General features: G+C 34.6%; 1 protein-coding gene across 1 annotated transcript in view; it reads left to right on the top strand.

Annotated features, from left to right (window-relative positions):
* KCNK5 (potassium two pore domain channel subfamily K member 5) overlaps positions 1–21,306 on the top strand; it is a 31,011-nt gene that overhangs the window by 5,151 nt on the left and 4,554 nt on the right. Inside the window, exons 2-3 of the mRNA XM_032216235.1 lie at positions 17,612–17,723; positions 20,103–20,269. Of these exons, the coding sequence (XP_032072126.1) occupies positions 17,612–17,723; positions 20,103–20,269 (279 nt within the window). The remainder of the gene's footprint in view (positions 1–17,611; positions 17,724–20,102; positions 20,270–21,306) is intronic.

Raw genomic sequence — 21,306 nt, 5'->3', positions numbered from 1 at the left:
GTTTTTCATATGTATGAAGCATTATCAGTTAGAAATTGTATTGGGTACAGGAACAATTTGTGTTTTGTGAATACTGGGCCACAAAACCACAAAATATGAGAATTCTTGGTCTATGACTTTTTCATACAGAACAATAATGCAGAATTGCTTGGCAGGATGAGATGAGTGGCATATAAATAAATAAAGTAATATAAAATAAATAATGTATGAAAGATAGCATCACAGTTAGCTTATTCACTGGGGCAATGTTTTTTTCTAACTTAGGTTTAATTTAACTTATTTGGGCACTGTTACATTGGCTGATATTCATACTACCTGATGATGTTTGGGCTCTCTACAACAATATTAAAGCTTTGTTCCAACTTTTTGAATTCCACAGTTATGTATACTTTTTTTTCTCCTTTCCCTCCTCAGTTTCCTAGCAACAGGTTAAACCCAAGTCAATCAAAATTGAAGGTGTCATTTTTAAAATATATTTCTGAAGAGTGAAGACTTAACTATAATAACAATATTGGAATAAAAGCTTCTCCAGAACTTTGTTGGATTTCTGTCAAGATAATTATAAATACAAACTTGCAACATCTGATTAATTCATATTGTCAAAATATAATTATCATTTGTGAAACTAAAGTGTCAGATTGTTCTTAGACATGTTTATGAAAACAATGACATACATTCAAAAATAGATTAGTTGTATCTTACTCTACTGAATATCATTTAGTCATGGATCTTTGCATACAAGTAGTCCTTGACTTATAACCACTCATTTAATGATAGTAAGAAGTTACAATGGCACTGAAAAAAGTGACTTATGACAATTTTCCACACTTAACTGTTGTAGCATCCCCGTGGTCACATGAACAAGATTTGGATGCTTACAACTGGCATGTATTTATGTCGGTTTCAGTGTCCCGGAGTTATGTGATCACCTTTCACCACCTTATGACAAGGAAAGTCCATGGAAAAGCCAGATTCACTTTACAACCATATTATTAAATTTAACAACTGAGTGATTCGCTTAAAAAATGTGGCAAGAAAGGACATAAAATGGGACAAAATAATCTTAAAAACTGCCTTGTTTAGCAATGGAAATTTTGGGTTCAATTGTGATCATGGGTTGAGTATATCATAGAGGGTTTATATTTTCTTATATCAAAAGAATTAGCCAGATCTTTTCACATGATAAACTGATGCAATTTCTACTTTGTCAGTAGTTAACTACTAGGAAAATGGAACTTGCTTTCTTTTTTCCTGATATTGCTGTATGATTGATACTACTAACTAATCGACATACTTAGAATTTACTTAGAATGTGAGCAAGATAAATTTACTGCACTTCTATAGTAACAAGTTGAATTACGCCCATCCATCTTAGTGTACAGCTTTGTCTAGTTGATAGGAAACTGTTATATGCCACTAAAACACTTTAGCCTGTCTCAGTTTTTGTCACAGTCTCATTTGCAAGTTGCAACACTTCCTGTTACATCTTGCATAAAATTAATACAGTATTGCACTCCTTTTCTCTCCATTTCCTGTCTTGTATTTTTAAAATAAGGATGTATTTGCCAGTTAGGGGTTTTTTTTTTTTTTTTTACATGGGTATACTTAAATTTGGTCAATTTGTGGTCTGACAATTATACAGAAGCAAAAATATATTACTAGTGTTTAATTAAACATTGCACCATTGCTGGGGGATAAAGAAGCAAGTAAGCAGCCATATAATCCATTCGTTTCTTGGAACCAAGCTGGGAGACTTTCTCCCTTTTAACAAAAATGAATAGGCTAGGGTTTTTTTTTCTCAGTTGGATAAATTGATGAAAGGATCTTTATTAGCATTGTAAAGGAAAGCTCCCAGTGACAGTCAGAATAGCATGGGAATGGGAAGACATCTAAGAAAGGCGGGGAGAGAGATTATCATATTGTCACGACTTACAAATTGATAATTTTTAGAGAAAGTGGAGTCTTCTTTAAAATAGCATAGCATTGACAATTTATTTTAACACACCTCCCTGTCTTTCCTTTAGAAAATTATATTTGCTGCTTGTTATTTTTTAAGTATGCTCTATAATTATGGTTCCTGTCTTATGGGAAAATGTGTTGTCAGTGCCTTGAGAGAAATGTTTGATTCACATGTCAACAGACAAAAGAATGTAAATCTGATTATATCTCTCACCTCTTAGGTTTCCTAAGGGAAAACTTGAAAATGTTGTACTTGTTGTATTGGTAGTGATGATTTGGTTACTAAATATTATGGAAACTTTTATATGAAGTGTACAACATTTCATTTCCCCACAAACATGCCATTTATAGCCCTAAAAATATTGTTAGGATGCTATACTTCCTGACTCAAATGTCTATTTCCTAGATTTTTATCTGAAGCATTTTTAAAAACCCGATTTCTAAACTTTATAGGCTAGCAGTGAACAGCATTAGGTCCAAATTAGAACAGTTATGGCACTGCCATAGAAAAATGTGATTTTTTTTTTTGTTCAGTTGATCGGTTCATAACAACCAATGCGTAGGTTTCAGATATTTTAAGATTGTTATTACTGGCATAATGCTCAAATAGTATGATACTGTCACGGTGCAAATATACATTGCCATTGAAATTCAGAATTTTGTCAAAATGTAATTGTAGAAGAGAACCAGTTTCCCTTCAGGTTATCCCTTTCTCTAGTACATGTATAATTCATGCCTGGAATAGAATCTTCCATCCAACAATTGAACAGCTTGAGGTTTTTTTCTTTGTTTGTTTTGGTTAAACTTGCAATGAAGATAATCAGCTTCAGTCCCACTATCTGCCCACCAGTTGTTGGATGATCACTTCTCTTGTGTACTACAGTGCATGTTATCTGGCAGGGCCAGGGAGGAACAACACTAGCATAGATCTTGTCCTCTTTCCTCTGTATGAGTTGGGCAATAAGTAACTGATCTAGAATTGTTAAAAGATTATTTCATAAGATAGGTAGTAGTTTGATTTGATGGCATGCATAAAGTCTATTTCAGCCCTCTACCTAAAAGAAGTTTGCTTCATCCATGATTCTTATGAAAGCAAATTACTTGTGGAAAGTGGGTATGGAGCCAAGATCCAAGACCGTTTGGCACCTTAGCCTTTCTCCTTACATGTTTGGTATAGATATGTGCAGAGAAAAGTCTGTGAGCTTTAAGTTTACCATGCAGCTGAGTAGTGAATTGCAGATTTTTCTCTATGGAGCAACTGTGCTTAAGCAGTTAGTCCTAGCGTATGGTGAAAAACTAACTACATTCTTATGCTCATTTATGAAATTAACTGTGCTCATTTATGAAATTAACTGTGATATAACATTATCTTCCATTAATCTCTGGATTCCACAAAGCACATGAGAAATCTTGTGATGTATCAGGCAGTGTACTGATGTCATGAGAATTCTTGTGTATTACATGAAATCAAGCCACTGAAAGGTCAGACTTTGATGATTTTGTGTCCCCTTCATTAGTCTTGTAAGTTTCTCATTAGAATAGCTGTAAAACACTTGTCAGTACTGTCTTCCCCAACTCCAAATTGGAAGCGTGTGCATAGAAGTCTGTTTTGTTGACATAATTTAGCATCTACTTTTCCAAAGAGAAATGATTCTTTTAAAGGGTTAGGAAACCCTTCATGCCAGCTCCTGCCAATCATCTACTAAGCTAGATAAATCCAGAACAAAGCAACTTGTATTACAGACAGTGAATTAAGGATGGTGATTTTCACACAGCCTTTTAAGATAGACATATCATACTATTGATTGTCTCATTTGGATTAGGCTGCAAGTGAAGAAGCAGCTGCAGCAGCTACAGTTAATTCTAAATGTGAATTATGTAACATATTTGTAGTTTACAAAGAAGAGGATGCTGTCTTTGATAAAGCATTTTCTTGCCATACATTTTTTTCTGGATATTGTTAATTTTTTAAAAAAAATCACAAAGCCAGGGTCCCAAATAAATGTGTGATGCATCATGAAAGTATTTTGTATTTCCTTGTAGGAACTGGAGCAGAAGATTTTCCAAACCAAACCTGAATAACTTCCATTTACAAATTGGAAAGAATTATTATTAAAACTTCTGACTAAAGACGACTACCAAAGTGATTGATTGTTGCTGGCATCTGCTCTATGAAGTCCACTCCTTTTGATTATATACAATCAGTTTAAAATGGTGGAATATTGTATCACAGGGCAGTTTTGCTAAGCTTCTAGAGAGATTTCTCAATGTTATTTTCCCAATTTCAAACAATTAAAATCATGTTAAAGAGTGATTCTTTAATTGAGATGTGAAACAAGTATAAAATTAGTGTGACAGCAGTAATCTATGAAACATTTAGTATTCAGTATTCAAGCTTTAATTTTGCAGACATCTTAAGAATTTATATCCAAACCTCCTCCAACATGGACAGCTGCTTCTTAGACTAAAGTCTCAACAGCTGTTGTCCCTTTGGTGACCAGCAAACTATTGAGATGATCACATTTCAGGCTTTATGATGCAATAACACTTGCAGCTGCACTTGTTTCAAAAGAAGGGTATTCTGTTTTCAGTGGTTATTGAACATGCAACTTGGCTAAGAGAAGGAAGTTTGTGGTGTTTATTTTTTCTTTATAAATAGATATAGAGAGTATTAAAATGGGAGGAAGGTGAAAAAGAATAATGAATAGAAATCTTTTGCTTCAAGCAAATGATGACCTGTTCAAAAATGTGAACATTTTCCTTTTATACCATCATCCATACAAATGTCTCTTAATATAATATGGTCTCCTTTCTTGGAAAACTTGTTGGTAAGATCTGATTTTATGTGATTTATCAGTGTAATATACAACTATTTTAATTATATAATGAGCCAACCACAATTTGTGAGAAGCATGATGTTTTGGCACCAAAAATACTATATAAAGTCAAAATCCAGTGTTCAAAGTAGGGCTTTTTAATTTTTCTTCATTATAAACTGCTTTAAAGGGCCATGCTTCCTTTATCATTTAGATTTATTATATATCTTATTAGTTGAATTCTTTGGATCCTTGGAGGGAGCATCTATTTGGAGCGGTTTTGCTCAAAGTTATGATTTGCAGTACTATAGACTAGGCGTGTTTTTCTGTTGTCCTGTCACCTCTGCCTCCACAGCCTAGTGTCCTTGAACTTTATTCTGTTCATGGATGAGAACTTGAAATCCTATTTATAATATTTCTATTATTGCTATTTCTCTGTAACATCCCAGTCAAAAAAAATGTGAAAGGTAATGTACAGTTTAAAGAAATTTGCTAAAAACTTTTAATCTGAACTGAGACTCCATCAAATGGCTACAATGGATAGAAGCCAAAAAGTTTTATTAGGAAAGTTTCTTGCAGACATTTACTATAACCTAGAGCTCTAATATCTGGGCTGAAAAAATCAGGGGAGCCTCTCAATAACAAGGATTTAAATTCTTGCACCTCTTTGCTGTTAAGTCTTCCAAATGTTTGCAGCCCATATTGAATAGTCCTTTAGAAGATTTCAGATTTCATGAATCCCTCAAACCACTTGAATAATATTGGCAAAGTGCAGGTGTGAACAGTCAAACATAATTAATATTAAATGCTAACCATGAACTCAGAGAACCGAAATAACTTTCCTTGACCATTCTTCCCTGAGCAGCCACCCAGAAATCTGTTAGAGGAAAAGTATATTTACATGAGCTGAAAGGTTCTGATGTAAAATAGTATATATTTTTGTTAAAGCATGGCTAGGATTTGGTGTAATAGTTACTTAAAGTAGAAATTTTTAGAGCAGTATTGCTTTTAATTTCTTCATCTAAATTTCTTGGGTAGCAAAGTAAAATGAGATTTCTAATTCACGAAAGTTTTATTATGAAAGTTAGGTGTGGTGCTGATTTTGATTCTAGGATGGATACACAAGGCTTAGAATTCAATTCAATGATCTGTCCTGTGCTTATTTCTCTTGATTGTAATTCTGTGTATGAACAGAACAGGGAACAATTGAATGAGGAGTAATCTTATATCTAAATTAGGTCATTAATTCTAAGTAATAAAGGTTCCGTTATAGATAATGCATACTCTAATCTTATGAATATGCAGTTGCCTCCATTTTGACAGAATATATTCTGCATATTATTTTTGAGGGTCTTTTATGTTATTAAGGGATGAGGAATAACTATTTATATTATGAAGGACTTGAGGTATTATTTCTTGGCTGTATTCACCCACATATGACACACACATATTGCATATATAGGCCATGAAGTATAAAGTTCATGAAAACAGAATTAGATGTGTTTATCTCTGTTACATATCTCTCTACAAAACAGATGCTGATTAATGCTAGGAAAAGATTATGTTGAAATTATTTTACTTATAATAATACATTTTACTGGAGTCATCAGAAGGCAAATGAGAGCAGCTATTAAAATATGAAAGCAACAGAAGGGAAAAATATAAAATGGCCTTTGTGCAGCAATTCATATATGGATTAAAATTGATTGCATTTGTGCTAATATGCAATGATGCAATCACAGTTTTACTGTCAACCATGCACACAAGTACATCAGTATGAGAATATTGACAGTAAGCTTATTCCCCTTGCTGTAATGTGTTGATTAGAAATGTTTCTAAATAGATTTTTTAAAGCCCATAAAATAGAGAAATATGAAGAGGAACTCCATGAAACAACAATCAGTTTTGTGTAACTTTGCTTTTTATAGTTTGTTCAAACACGCCTCCTTTCCAATTATGTGGAAATATGTTTTCTCTAATCTTGCTTTATCTACATAGGCTAACAGTGCAACCGATAAGAAAGAAAGAAAGAGAGAGAGTGAGAGGGAGAGGGAGAGGAAGGGAGAGAGATATATTATTGTATTAAGGAAGTTTAATACCGCAGAAATGTACATGGCATGGTTTGTCTTAAAGATATACCTAAAACTGCAAGGATAACAAAAGTGGTCTACTGCTTTAAAAAATCCTCGAGCATTTCTTAAATGCTTACAGGAACCTAGAAAATATAGGGTTTATATATAATGCTGTACAATCAGGAAACTGGAACAATTTCCCATTTATTTGCCATCAAATTTCATAAATGTAAGAATCTTGTTCATGATCCAAAACATACTGCAACCATTATATTCTGCCCCTTTTTACTTACTTTAAAATTAGTATATCAGTTAAGAAGAGATTATCAAGAGATGCTGTTGTCTTCAAGAATGCTTGTAATTTATTAACAAGAGGTAGCTTCTGTGATTTGAGGACAGGGAGAAAAGCAAGTTCAGTCTTACTGAGAAGTATAAAGCAGAGATAACTATGTTTTCCTTAGCTTCTACTTATTTGTTTTGAGATAATGCAGGTAGGTCAAAAGTTCAGAGATGACACTGATTTGCCTTGGGTGTGATCCAGCAGTCTGAATCCTAGTTTGGTGCAGGTTGTCATAAAAAGTACTCAGTTTATGACTACTGTAAGCAGCTACTTAGGCTGTCATATTTTGCTCCTCTGTTGAGGATTTTTTTTTACAAAAAATTTATATACATATATGGATAATTTGCTTAAGAAATCAATTATGTTTTAATGTCATTTATCAATAATTTTAAGGCTATCCATACATGAAATTGTGCTGCAGTTGTTGAACAGATGCTATTCCACAGTAAAGGCGAATTGCTTGCTAATTTAATATTGATGCTTAAAACAGCATATTTCCTGTGCTAATGTCATTTTACATTAATTGCTTTGTCTTCCCCACACTGAGCATGCTAATAATCCATGGATTAAAGGAGACTTTTAGGTACCCTTAAACTTTTTTTGGATAGTCTTTACCTTTGCATGTATATTCTAAAGTAGGGGTGTCAAACGTCATCATGACAGCATCACATGACATATCAGGACTTTCCCCCCCTTTGCCTGGTTGGGCATGGGCGTGGCCAGTGTGACGCCTGTGGGCTGGGAGTTTGACAGCCCTGTTCTAAAGGCATTTATCCTGATATTTCTAATCCTTTTTACCTCTATTTATGTTGATTCCCTTTCTTGAAGCTTGAATCATTCTAATATTACAGCTATGCAAATTTATCCTATATTCCCTGTAGCAAAATGCATTAATTAAAAAGTAAATAATGAATGCATGAAAGATGGATTAATATAAAGAATAAAAGCATTTCCCACCTGTATTCTATGAAATTATGTAAAAAAATAAAACTGTGTTCATTGCATTTATTCAGTCTTGCAACAAATAAGAAAGCAGGCATCTTTTGCTCCCATTTTCAAGACTTCAAATTACTAATTTTCCTACATTCTGTGACATTCCATTAGATAGGAAAGAGAGGTTCTTTCAGCTGCAAGATCAGGTTGCTGCCTTACTAACTATACAATTAATAATAAATAAGACAGTCTACTTTGCAGCCTTAAAATATCTAAATAGCAGTACTGTTATATAAATATTGAAAGAACAGTCAAAACTATAGTCAGATCTATGTTTTTCTGTATTAAATGCTTCAGTGTACATCAGGATTCTACCTATGCTGTTTTTTGAGTTGAAATGGTACATATCTGTAATCTGTTAATTTCTGTGCAATCCCCACTTGTATTACTTAGAGATCACTTTATTTATTTAACCAGAGTCCTTATCTTTTTAATTAAAAAATAATTTCACCTTTTCCACAATATCATTTTAATGCTATGCACTGCATAATAGCCTAATAATAAGAAAAAGATTACATCTAAACATTTATTTTGATTATAGCCTGATTTAAGCAATAATCCAGTGCTGTGCATAAAATCTAACTAAGCCAGTACAACTTGGAAATATTCATGCTTCAGCAGAAAGATTGCAATATCACCATGAACTTTGTTTCCATTCTTTGAAAAGATAGCTACAAAAGGAATCGGTTTTATCTTATTTATTCATCAAATTTATATGGCTGCTTATGTCACAAGAAAGAATTGCGGAATCAGCAGTCAGTTGCTGAAATGAACAAATGGTATCTATTGGCAACAATCAGTCCTATACAAAAGAAAGTACTGGGAAAACTTGCCTAAGGCCTTAGCAAATTTAAACAGTTATCAAAGAATACAAAGTTAATACCTACAATTTGAGCATTTTTTCACTTTTCTTTGTCTCTGAGTGGAGCAAGAGAAATGGAAGTATGTTATTTAGATAGTTCTTGCAAAGAACTGTAGTGCAAAGGGTAGAAATTCATATTTATCTGATGTAAAGTGTGATTGATCATTCTCATTTTAATTCGTGAATGAGAATGAGCTTGCTGATTTTACTTGTCAATCTTATTTCAATTAATATCTATGCACTAAGGGTAAACTATAGTGCTCCTTAAAAGTTTGAATTTTCAATATTTCTGTGTCAATTTGATCTAAATCTTGAGCTGTTCTCCACACAAATCTTAAAACTAAATAGAGAGTTCAAAAATGTAAGCAGCGCTATACATACAGGAGGCCTAAATTAAATTTAAAATAATTCCTTACTTCATAAGTCCATGCTTGACATGAGGAGGTGATAATGACAGAGGAGCAAGAAGATACAAGTGTATTCCCACTTTCTCCCCAAATCACAATTTCAACAGGAGCGTGCTTGCCTTGCCCAATGCTATATGTAGATAATTTACCAAAGCTGCTTCTATCTCAAAATCAGACTTGCAACTAGATTATAAAAATTATTCAGATAATCGGTCTCATTTAAGGAAACCTTGGATTTGTGATTCGGTGTTATGAAGATCATTATGGTTTTAAGGTGGGAGTTACTTTTGAATTATATATTAAAAAATGAACTTCACTACAGGTAGTCCTCAACTTACAATCACAATTGAGCCCAAAAATAGGTTGCTAAGTGAGACACTTGTTAAGTGAGTTTTGCCCCATTTTATGACCTTTCTTGCCACAATTGTTAAGTGAATCACTGCAGTTTTTAAGTTAATAAACCAGTTGTTAAGTGAGCCTGGCTCCCCCATTGACTTTGCTTGTCAAGAAGGTTGCAAATATCCTCATTCTTTACTAAATCCTACTCACTGTTTTCTCTTAAATTGTTATTATAAGATCAATCTGTTTTTATTTCCTTGACCAGTATGAGCCATGGTGGCACAGTGGTTAGAATGCAGTACTGCAGGCTGCTTCTGCTGACTGCCGATTGCCAGTACTTCGGCAGTTTGAATCTCATTGGCTTAAGGTTGCCTCAGCCTTCCATCCTTCCAAGGTCGGTGAAATCAGGACCCAGATTGTTGGGGGCAAAGCACTGTGAAGCAGTATATAAAAGTCTTATTGCTATTGCTACTTTTCTATATTTTGTACAGTAATATTTCCTCTAATCATTTTTTAGATATTTTAGAACAATTATATTTTTCCTTCATTAATTTAATTGTGATTTTGTGTTTTATTTGGTGATCTATGACTGAAAAAAGATTGATTGTTCCGTATTTATTTTACCCTCTTTGGATATTAAAGCAATAAAAACACATTCTATATAATTTCCAAATGGTGACAACATTAAATAGCTGTACTACTGTTTTAAAGGGGCAGGAACATGTATTTAAGGCAGCATTTGTCACTTCTGCTATAACCTCTACTTTTCAGTGAAGATGGGCTCATTTTTATGATGGCTACTGGTGCCTGTTTGGCCTTGCTTCTCTGGTTAACTATTCCACATACTTATCAAAAGAAACTAAAAGTCTTCTATCAAAATAGATGGGTGAACTGAATTTGTATGCCAGTTAATCTATAAGAGATTATGTTATGTTATTTCAAGAAGTGACAACTTTGATAATAGAGTATGTTAAGTTCAACTTAGTCATAACAACAAATTAAGAGTAAACAAACATTTCCAATTTGATTATCAGTAACCTTTGGGTTGGTAAAATACGTGAAAGGATTCCAACTCTACAAAGTTTTTAAAGAACTGATGAGGAAGTTTTCAAGATTTGTGAGTAAATTTAGTGAGAAGTTATTTTGAAGCTTTTGGCTGAAACAAATGATCAAAACAGGAAATGCCTCTTGAATATATTCTAGACAATAATATGCTTAAACATTTTGTGTTGATAGTGGATTAGGTGTATGCAACTTGTTCTCAGATGAGAGTGTTTGTGAAGTTTTACAACTTTTAACTATGATCTCTTATTTCCTAAATGAAGTAAAAAAATGTGGTCTCATATCCTATGTTTTTTCTCTATTGCAACTTTCAGTTTTGCTTTTCAATAAATGCCAGTTAAATGAAAGTGAAAAATCCCAGTAGGTGACAATGACTTCTAGCAGTTTGGTTTTTTGTTTTCTCTTACCCAAAGATCATAGAATGTTCCAGAAAATTCAGGTGCGAAATTGAACTTCAAATACCAAAGTTGAAGGGAACTAGAGAAAAAAAAATGATCAGCCATGCTACATTAGTTTCTAGAATCATTTGAGAGGTTGGATGTCAAGTGGCTTAGCTATTTACAAGAGTTATTTCCTTAAGTCCTCATCTTGCCCCGATTATGTGCTATTATGTAAATAGCTGGGGTCTCAGAGGCTAAATGAAGGGCCATAACATTTCCACTTATGTCTGGTATAGGAAACTGAGATAGGCAGTAATCAGGATCACATGTTTATGATTTGGATTACTTTGAGGCAGCCGTAATGCCTGTAAATGAATTTGCTTTTATGCATTGTACATATATTCGAAATGCCTAAAGGGTACTGCCACCAATTGCACTTAAGGGAGGTGCAGGCTATATGAGCTACTAATGAATCATTACTAAAGTGCCTGTACTTGTATTTATATGGTATTGGGAGAAATATTTGATAATAGGATGACACCGTCAAGTCTTCATACTGTGTGCGATGGCTGAATGTGTCTGCAGTTGAAAAAAGGGACTCCAAATTCTGACATGTCAGAATAGCAAGCAACTAATGTCTCACATTTTAACAGTTTAATATATATTGAAAATGGGCGAAATGTCCTTCTCTTCCTTCTTTCACAATGTCACAATTTGAACAGTATGAAGAAATGACTTTTTGCTGTAGCCATCATCTCTAAAACGACAAAGTGTTTTCCATTTTTCAGTTCCAAGTTAGCTTGGCATAGCCCACAATGCCGGATTGTCTCAGCTTGCGTGTACTTCACTACCTGTAGAGAACAAAATACCTCCAATTTTTAATTGACCTACTAAATTTGCTTCATTTAGCCTCAGTAGTAGCAGAGTTTTAAAAAGTATGCACAATGATGGTTGGGAATCCTAATATGGCTCTGTTGGGGGTCCACAGATGCCTGCTGTGCTCCCTTCTCCTGCTTTAAAATATCACTTTAATTAAAATGTATGTGCCATCTCCTGGGATCATTGCTCCAATAAAATATAAAAGTAGATGGTCGCAACTTATTCTTCTTTGGAAGTGGGCCTATCTGCCAGGAAAAACATAACTTGAAGACTGGAGATTATTGGAGAACAAATCACTTACCAGTTTGCTGTCCAGAAACAGATGGTTTGTAGCTGATCACATCTGCTGTGACAGCCCTGTTGCAACTCTTGAGTTGAATTGCAAGAGAACACTGGTGAATAGGGATGGGGGATGGGGATGGAGAAGGAAGGTTTGTAGTAGTGCTGCATTAACTATCAGAAAATTAACTGTTCTAAAAATGTTCATTGATAAACATTCAGGCCTTCCTATATTGAAATCTGGAGTCAGTCCACTTATTTTTATGCTTTCAATATAGCTCTTTCTTGGCACTAAAACACTCATATTATTGGCTGTGCTGTTGATCCTACTTGTATTAGCATGTAAGCCTCTTTATGCCAAGGGGCAAACAATTAACATAATCTAGTGAAACCTTTGGCCTATAATTAACAAGTTTCATTGTTGTGAATATTATTATTGTAATATTCAGCTTTAGTGTTGATCAGAATTGACTGCACTAATCTAACTTCAATAATAATGTCCTAGTATGTTTAGAAAAATAGCAGCTGTTCATAACAAACTTTGATTGGAGCTTCGTGCCTCACTTTGTCAGCTGTCACATAATTGTTCACAGGGTTATGGATGTACCACATAACTTTCAAGGAAGTTTACAATCATTGGGTTGCTGAGAGGTTGGAAAATATTTACAGTGGAGCGTTGTTTTCATGAACTTTGAATCATTATCTTGGATTAACAAACAACATTTAAATTTGTCCCTAACATGCTTATCTAAAGCAACCATCAAGATCCTCAATGCAGATAATGCTCACGTATTTTATGTGGACTTTATACATAAACTTGTGGTGGCGCAGTGGTTAGAATGCAGTACTGCAGGCTACTTCTGCTGACTGCCAGCTGTTCAGCAGTTCAGGTTTCACTGGCTCAAGGTTGACTCAGCCTTCCATCCTTCCGAGGTTAGTAAATTAAGACCCAGATTGTTGGGAGCATATGCTGACTCTGAACACCTTTAGAGAGGGCTATAAAGCACTGTGAAGCTGTATATAAGTCTAAGTGCTATTGCATATTTAAAAAATCCATTTGCCATTTAACAAACAGCCAGCTCCCATTGATGCCCCTTTTTCCATTAGTCTGTTAAATTGAGATTTACATTATTGTTTTGTTAAAGCCTTAAAAAAAACCACCCAGAAGACTGAGCAATGTTTCCAGAATTCAGGTTTAACTCTCCCTGCCACTTCCCAAACTACTGTCTATGATTTATTATTTCAGTAATTTGGTATGGTGAGAGTTCACAGACCTAGAATAAGTCATTCCATTCAGTGCTGTTTGTATGAATGCTCAATTGTTTTATGTTCTTTCGTCACAGTGCAGAACATTTCAACTCAACTCCAATTGATACTTTCACATTAGTAATGTTTTTTCTATCCTGTAAGATTTTTTTAATTTTAATTTCTGAGTAATAAGATTATATATTATATAGATATATAATATATATATATATATATATATATATGAGACATGCCTTGTATATATATTTTCTGTGTATAGCATAGCTAAAAGTCAAGATTTATTTTGGGAAAAGAATCCTGTTTGACTGTATTTTGTAACTAGAATTTATTTAAACTTAAAATATACTTCCATGTAGGCATATGGTGGATAACAAAGATTTATAAAGCATGAAATCTGAATTATAAGGGCTTTGGGATTTAATTATGTGAATGGATTACACTGTGGCTTTAAACATGTGTTGGACAAATATTCATAGATGTGTACTGAAAATAATTGCTTCCCATAATACACAATTACTTTACAAATCTATAGAACAACTTCAGTCATCTCCTGATCAGAGCAAAACTAGCAAAACTTAGTTTCAAATTTCTGAAAATCTAAGAAGTTTATATATAAAAAGGCACGATTCTGCACTATCTTACAAATAGCTATGGCTTAGAGTTAGACAATGTATTAAATTTGCAAGAAGTCTGAGGAAAAGCTTTCAGCTAAGAATGTTAAATTTTTTCATGAGTTCTTATAATTTCCATAAATTCAGTCTTGGTTTTGCAGCTTCCAGATAATAAAAACTGAAGGACTTTTAGAAAAAAAAGCTAGATATTATTATTATTATCACAACAACAGAATTGTATCACAGTGGCCAGTTGTTTCGCCAGATTTGGCACTGATTACTAGTCGGGCCCCACCCAGGGGCCTAGGACGTCGTAACATATTTTCGTAATATGCGTGCGGATCCAAGCAGTGCGGCTTTTTCATTTGACTGATGGTGATTTTTGATGATGATGATGATGATGATGATTATTATTATTATTAAAAGCGACAATAGGATAATGCATGTTCTGTTTCATACTTAAAATTGTCAGAAATATCCTGATTTTTTTTATAGCTATTCTGTGCACTATGAAATCATTTTGTTGATTCAATATCAAGTTAAGAAGTACTATAACTAAAATATGTGGGAAGTAAAGCAGTGTCAAGCAAGGCCACAGCTCATCCTAAGTCAAAGCATGCCAATAGGGACCAGAGGGAGGTGCATCTTTGGCAGAGAAAGAGCTATGAGTGTAAACTTGTGAAATGTTGACACAGCAGTGAAAAGAGTTGGCCCCGTAGCCTCCTCAGGATATGAACTGAAATGATGGTCTCTTCCTTTCCATCTGCTGATTTATGCTTTCCACCTCTTACCCTGCAACACAAACACTTAAAGATTGTTTCAGCTATTTCACGGATAAGAAATTGGAGTAAATCATTTGGGTGGAAACTTTGTTAACGGTTAAAAATGACATAAATCAAAAAAGCCCAGTGAAACTTACTTCTGCTTAACACAGTTTCTCTAACCTAACGGCTAGCAATAAAATAAAACAAAAGCAGAGTTTTAGCTATGTGTTGTCAGAAATGATCCTTTTATACATGTGTATATACTCTGCTGGTCTTGGTATTTTTAAAGCTGGAATGGCCAAATGATATCTAAATATCTTGCATAAGAGATAGATAAATAGATAGATAGATAGACAGACAGACAGACAGACAGACCTACCCACTTACCTGTGGGGTAATTGTTGCATAAGAGATAGAGATAGGTAGGTAGGTAGGTAGTAGGTAGGTAGGTAGGTAGGTAGGTAGACAGACAGACAGACAGACAGACAGACAGACCTACCCACCTACTTGGGGTAATTGTTGTGGGAAAACTAGTGTCCGGTTCACATGCTCCTTTTATTTTCTTCATCTTTTGATTAAAGTAATATTTTTGTGGCATTGTAACTATAGATCAGGGGTCTCAAACTTGCAGCCCTGCATGCTGGCACCCTCCAATTTAGTGAATGAGGAAAAAGTCCTGATACGTCATGTGAGTTTGACACCCATGCAATAGATTCAGAAAAATAGCTCTAGCCATTCACACATGCAAGTAGCATGATGAATTAATATAAATGGATGGCTGCTGTTGTGCAAAGCAAGGTCACTTTATCAAAACAATTGTTCATGTGATTCCAGGTGGCATAGATCATGCCAGACTGAATCATTGTTTCAACTATGGTTGTTTAAAAGGTGCATGGAGAAAGCCGTGACATCACTGATTTGCATATGAATGTATTTGACTTTAGATATCCTTTCTGAATCAGGAATTGAGGGTGGGGTGAGACCCTTACTGGACTACACCTCCACCATTCCTGCCTATTGGCCATTCCATCTGCAGTGGAGAATATAGGGCCTCAACAATGTGACCTGGGCTTCACCTGCTACAGCAACAATCTCTTGGCCAAGCTATGCATTTTGTTTTGATATTAACTTTACTTTTATCTTCTGCGTACTCTTCTCTGTCTTTTTATAAAGCCAACCTTTGTCTTCAATGTTCTATCTGACCCTGAACTATGAGACAGATTATAATTATCAGATGTTTCTGCACAAATGCCTTGGCCTTACAATCAGTGTTACCTGTTCATGTTTTAACAGAGAGTGATGCTATTATTTAACATATACGGGAAGAATAAGAGTTGGTATGTTGTTATAGGCATTGCCTGAATTTTCATACAAGCTGTATTATGGGGAAGATGTGTGGCTTGTTTTGCAAGTCCCATCTGAACTTTTCAGACCAACCTTCTGTTTCAATTTTCATGAAATTGGTACATAAAGCAAAAATGTTTGTTTATTACAGAGACTATACGAGTCGTTTCATTCATTTTCACTGGAGGAATGAATCCTTAAGAGCCGAGGTGGCGCAGTGGTTAGGGTGCAGTACTGCAGGCCACTTCAGCTGACTGTTATCTGCAGTTCAGCGGTTCTAATCTCACTGGCTCAAGGTTGACTCAGCCTTCCATCCTTCCGAGTGGGTGAAATGAGGACCCAGACTGTGGGAGTGATATGCTGACTCTGTAAACCGCTTAGAGAGGGCTGAAAGCCCTATGAAGCGGTATATAAGTCTAACTGATATTGCTATTGCTATTTCCCACATATTCATTGTTGGTATATTTTGTGGCACTGCTGCCCCACCATTTTCTGAAGAGATGTACTAAGGAGGCCTAACTTTATTTTATCAGCAGAAGAAAAGTCTAGTTCTGAGATAGATATTTGGTCAAAGTCATGCAATAAATATGTGTCTGAATAAGACTTCAAAATGAGTCTTCCTGGGCCTAGTCAAATGCTTCAACTACTAGATTATTTATATTCGTTTTATATCTGGAATGCACATGCATCTCTCAGAAAGTTAGCACAATGATGTAAACTAAAACCAGGAAGACTGGGTTCAATGACATATCATATCCCACAGAGTTATTATAGTGCGAGTAAAATATAATTGATCCCCATGTGCCTGGTGAAATGGTGGATATATTAATAAATAGGCCAATAAGAAAAGGTATAAGTTGCCTCAAGGTAGTGACTGTGCAGAACAGTAGTTGATTTTCTTAAGTAATGTTACTGGATAAATGCTTGGAAATAATGTTTTAACAATCACAGAACCTAATTTGCTTTCAGTACTAAAAATCAAATTTCAATAATGAGTAACAAAGAAAATTAAATGATTTACCTCGTACTGCTGCTTTTATATTCAGTTTCTAAAATCCACAATTATTGAACATTGTGTATTTGTGCTGATAGTATATTTTCTAATTTAAAACTAGTTACTACAGCCATATTTATTATTAGGTCACAAACATATGAAGAATTGGAAAAACATATTTTATTTCTTTTTTTTACTATCACATTTTACTGCATTTTGAACGACATGTATCATTTTTTTATAGGTGGTCTCAGAAGCTGCTGGGCAAGGAGTTTCAATCGATGGTAACGACACATTTAATTATTGGAACTGGCCTAATGCTGTCATCTTTGCTGCTACAGTTATTACAACCATTGGCAAGTATCAGTTTGTCCATATATATTTATTCATTTATATCATTTATATATTAAACAATATAGTGTAATACTATTTAATAAAATGAAAAACTGACACATTGGAAGAAGCTGGAGGGGGTTGATTATATGCTGCCTTAGTTTGGCAGTCTTCTAGACCTCAATTTCTCTTTTCCTTTTTAAGACTGGCAATTTAGAGACACAAATATTGGCATCATGAATAACGCTACCTGCCCTAGTAGGAATAGATTCTTTGTTTACTGACTTTCAATCAATCTATCATGTAAAACATAGGGAAAGAAAGCACAGGGGAAATAGAGATTTCTATGGCAATATTTTTTTTAGAAATGCCAAATAATTGGATTTCTAAATTCATTCTCCTGAACATATAGCCCTTTGTTTTGTGAGAAGATTATTTTTTTAAAAACCCATGTATTTCAAGATGGTGGCTTTACAATACCGCAGTGAGAAATGTTTTCCCTGCATTGGTATTGCTGACTTTGATGGAAAAATTGCAGAATAATATGATAACGGAACTGTGGGATGACATTTTTTTCAGGTTTGCTTTTGTGCTATCCCTGTAAGATACAGAAAAAACATAAGTGTTACAAAGTTTGTTTGTTCTGATATAGAACACACATAGTGCTGGAAAACAAACTGGGAAAGTGGGAAAGAGAATTAGAAACCTTGCTGCTAAATCAAATAAAGCACCATGTTTCATTTGTTGCTATTATTAAAATCTATTTGAAATATATGTGATGGTGGCTCTCTTCCAATATTTCCCATAAACAACTCAAGAAAACCAATACAACATTTTTATAGTTTGGCTTTTACAATGTTTACAAGAACAGGGGTACGCAACCTGTGAGTTGTGGCCTACTAGTCTATGAGTGGATTGCAACCCAGCTAGGAAAATGGCTGGCGTCCGTGTGCATGCACTCCATTTGCACTCATCATGCCAATTGCGCAAATGGAACTACATGCATGCACACTTGCCGACTGCTCACACAGAACCATCCCATCTCCCCATCAGCCCGCAAAGCTGGAAACATTGGGAAACTCTGTAGTAGAATAACAATAGCAATAGCAGTTAGGCTTATATATCACTCCATAGTGCTTTTACAGTCTTCTCCAAGTGGTTTACAGAGTCAGCATATTGCCCCCTAACAATCTGGGTCCTCCTTTTACCCACCTCAGAAGGATGGAAGGCTGAGTCAACCTTGAGCCTATTATACAATATTCTTAATTTTACATTTTGTAGCAAAGCAATCCCAGCAAAGAAATGGCAAATGTTCAACAAGCTTTAGAAAAGAAACATGAGACTTCATTACTGTTGCATGCTGGATAATTGAGAAAGCCAAAGAATACTAAAAAATAAGTGATTATGTGCTGAATATATTATTAAAAAGCCTTTGAATTGTCAAATCATGTCACATTGTGGAATGTGCTTTAAAAAATGAGAATCTCAAAATACCTCATTGTTCTTGTGAAAAACCTTTATGCAGGTCAGGTAGCAACAGACTGGTTCCAGGTTGGCAAAAGAATGAGGCAAGACTATATAATCTCTATAATCTATTATTTACCCAACCTATATATACTGAATATATATTAAAGGAAGCTGGTTTAGAAGATGAGCATGGCTTTAAAATTGGAGGAAGCAATATCAGTATCAATAACTACTATCAATGACACTACTTGATATCTGAAAAAGCAAAATACTTGCAAACATTAGACCAAATTAATGACACCATGCTTTAGAATAGACAACTATCTTTGGAATTTACAATGAAGGTACTGTATCAAAGTGGTGGATAGTTTATGCCTTTTAGGATTAACCATCAGTAATAAAGGAACAAGCAGTTAAGAAATATGTCACAGATTAAGAGCAGCATGAAGGTCTTGGAAAAGTTATTCAGACACCCTGATGTGTCTATAACTATAAAGTTCAGAATTGCAAAGGGAATTATTATTTGTGATATAGTTGGACTTCAAAGGAGCAGGAAAAAGAAGCATATTCATGCTTTTGAACTTTGGTGTTGGAGAATTCTTGAGAAATATAAAGGGCAGCCAAGATAACAAATCAATACAGAGTTGTCATTCGACGCACAAAGACTGGGATATATTATGAAAAAGACCTAGCTGTGGATAGATGGAAGGAAAGAGGAAAAAGACAATCAGCATCAAGGTGGATAGACACAGTTGTAGTGGCAAATGGTCACCATTTTAGGGACAGACTATCATGGAAAAATCTCTATCTATGAGGTTGCTAAAAATAAGCTCTATATTTTTTCTAGCATATAATGATAAAAGACAAATTACACCTTTTATTATATGGTACACTCCAGGCATGGTTAACTTTTTAATCACAATATTCTTTTTCAGGTTATGGAAATGTTGCTCCAAAGACTCCAGCCGGGCGACTTTTCTGTATCTTTTATGGACTTTTTGGTGTTCCACTCTGCTTAACATGGATCAGTGCTTTGGGGAAATTTTTTGCTGGTCGTGCCAAGAGGCTGGGCCAGTTCCTAACAAAGAGAGGAGTAAGCCTGGTATGGAAGTCTATTTAATTTGCTTCTAGTACATGAAAATTATTGGAATTGGATTATAAACAATATCAAGAAAACCCAATTTAAGGAAGGATTCTCTAGCATCTTTAAATCCTAACTAATAGTTGATGTGATTTTAAAAAAAATCTATGCTGCAGTTCCACATCTGCCCCTGGACAAAAATAGTAAAAAAAAATTAATTTCTATTAAACACATAATTCTCTATAATTTTGGATTTGGGGCCCAGAATTGCCACTAAATTTTCTGTATTAACTGTTGTATAGCAAGGAATATTCTCTTTTCTTTTAAATTCTCTAGATTTGAGAATTCTGCTTTCTCAACTAGACAAAGTATTTATGTGCTGCCCATCTTATGCAACTTCTGCTTTTTGCTATGTCAGCTATCTGTTTCCTGTTCCTTGGTGCTGTTTATAACTTCCTTGACTAATAGGAAAGCTGACTCTAAACAATAATAAGCTTAACAGTTTAGATTTTAGTGCAACATTCACCCAGCCAATATCATAATGCCCTGATGTAAATTGATGATGCAGATGCATCTGGTATATTATGTTGGGCTCTAATCCCCAGACTTCAAAAAGGCATAGTATAGTCAGAGACAGTTAAGAGGAAGGCAACTGAAATTGTCAAGGGGCTATAGCTGTTTGTCTATGATGATTTTTCATTTAGAAAGGAAGTGAATGACAGGTGACATAATTGAGGTACACAAAATTTTGAATGGTGTGAATAAAAAATGTTGGACCAATTCATAAAAATCATGAGGATCAGAGGCAGCAGTCTCCTTGTACAATTGACTGGCCTTCGTAGGAATATACTGTTGGACTAGATTGACAGGGGTCCAATCCAGCAGTTTATGTTCCAGGCCTGAATATTACCTTGTTTTAACAGATCACATTTAATATAGTCTTGGAAAATGCATTTGGTAGATAGGCGTTTCAGTGATGAAGGGTCAAAAAGCCTTTATAGGTGAATTAGAAATTATAAAAGTGTTATGAAAACATTTCTCAAATAATTTCTACAATT

This window comes from Thamnophis elegans, chromosome 4 (genome assembly GCF_009769535.1).
Source record: "Thamnophis elegans isolate rThaEle1 chromosome 4, rThaEle1.pri, whole genome shotgun sequence".
NCBI classification, from domain to species: Eukaryota; Metazoa; Chordata; class Lepidosauria; order Squamata; family Colubridae; genus Thamnophis; species Thamnophis elegans.
The sequence above is the reverse complement of the archived record's forward strand: the minus strand, read 5'-3'. Positions and strand labels throughout refer to the sequence as shown.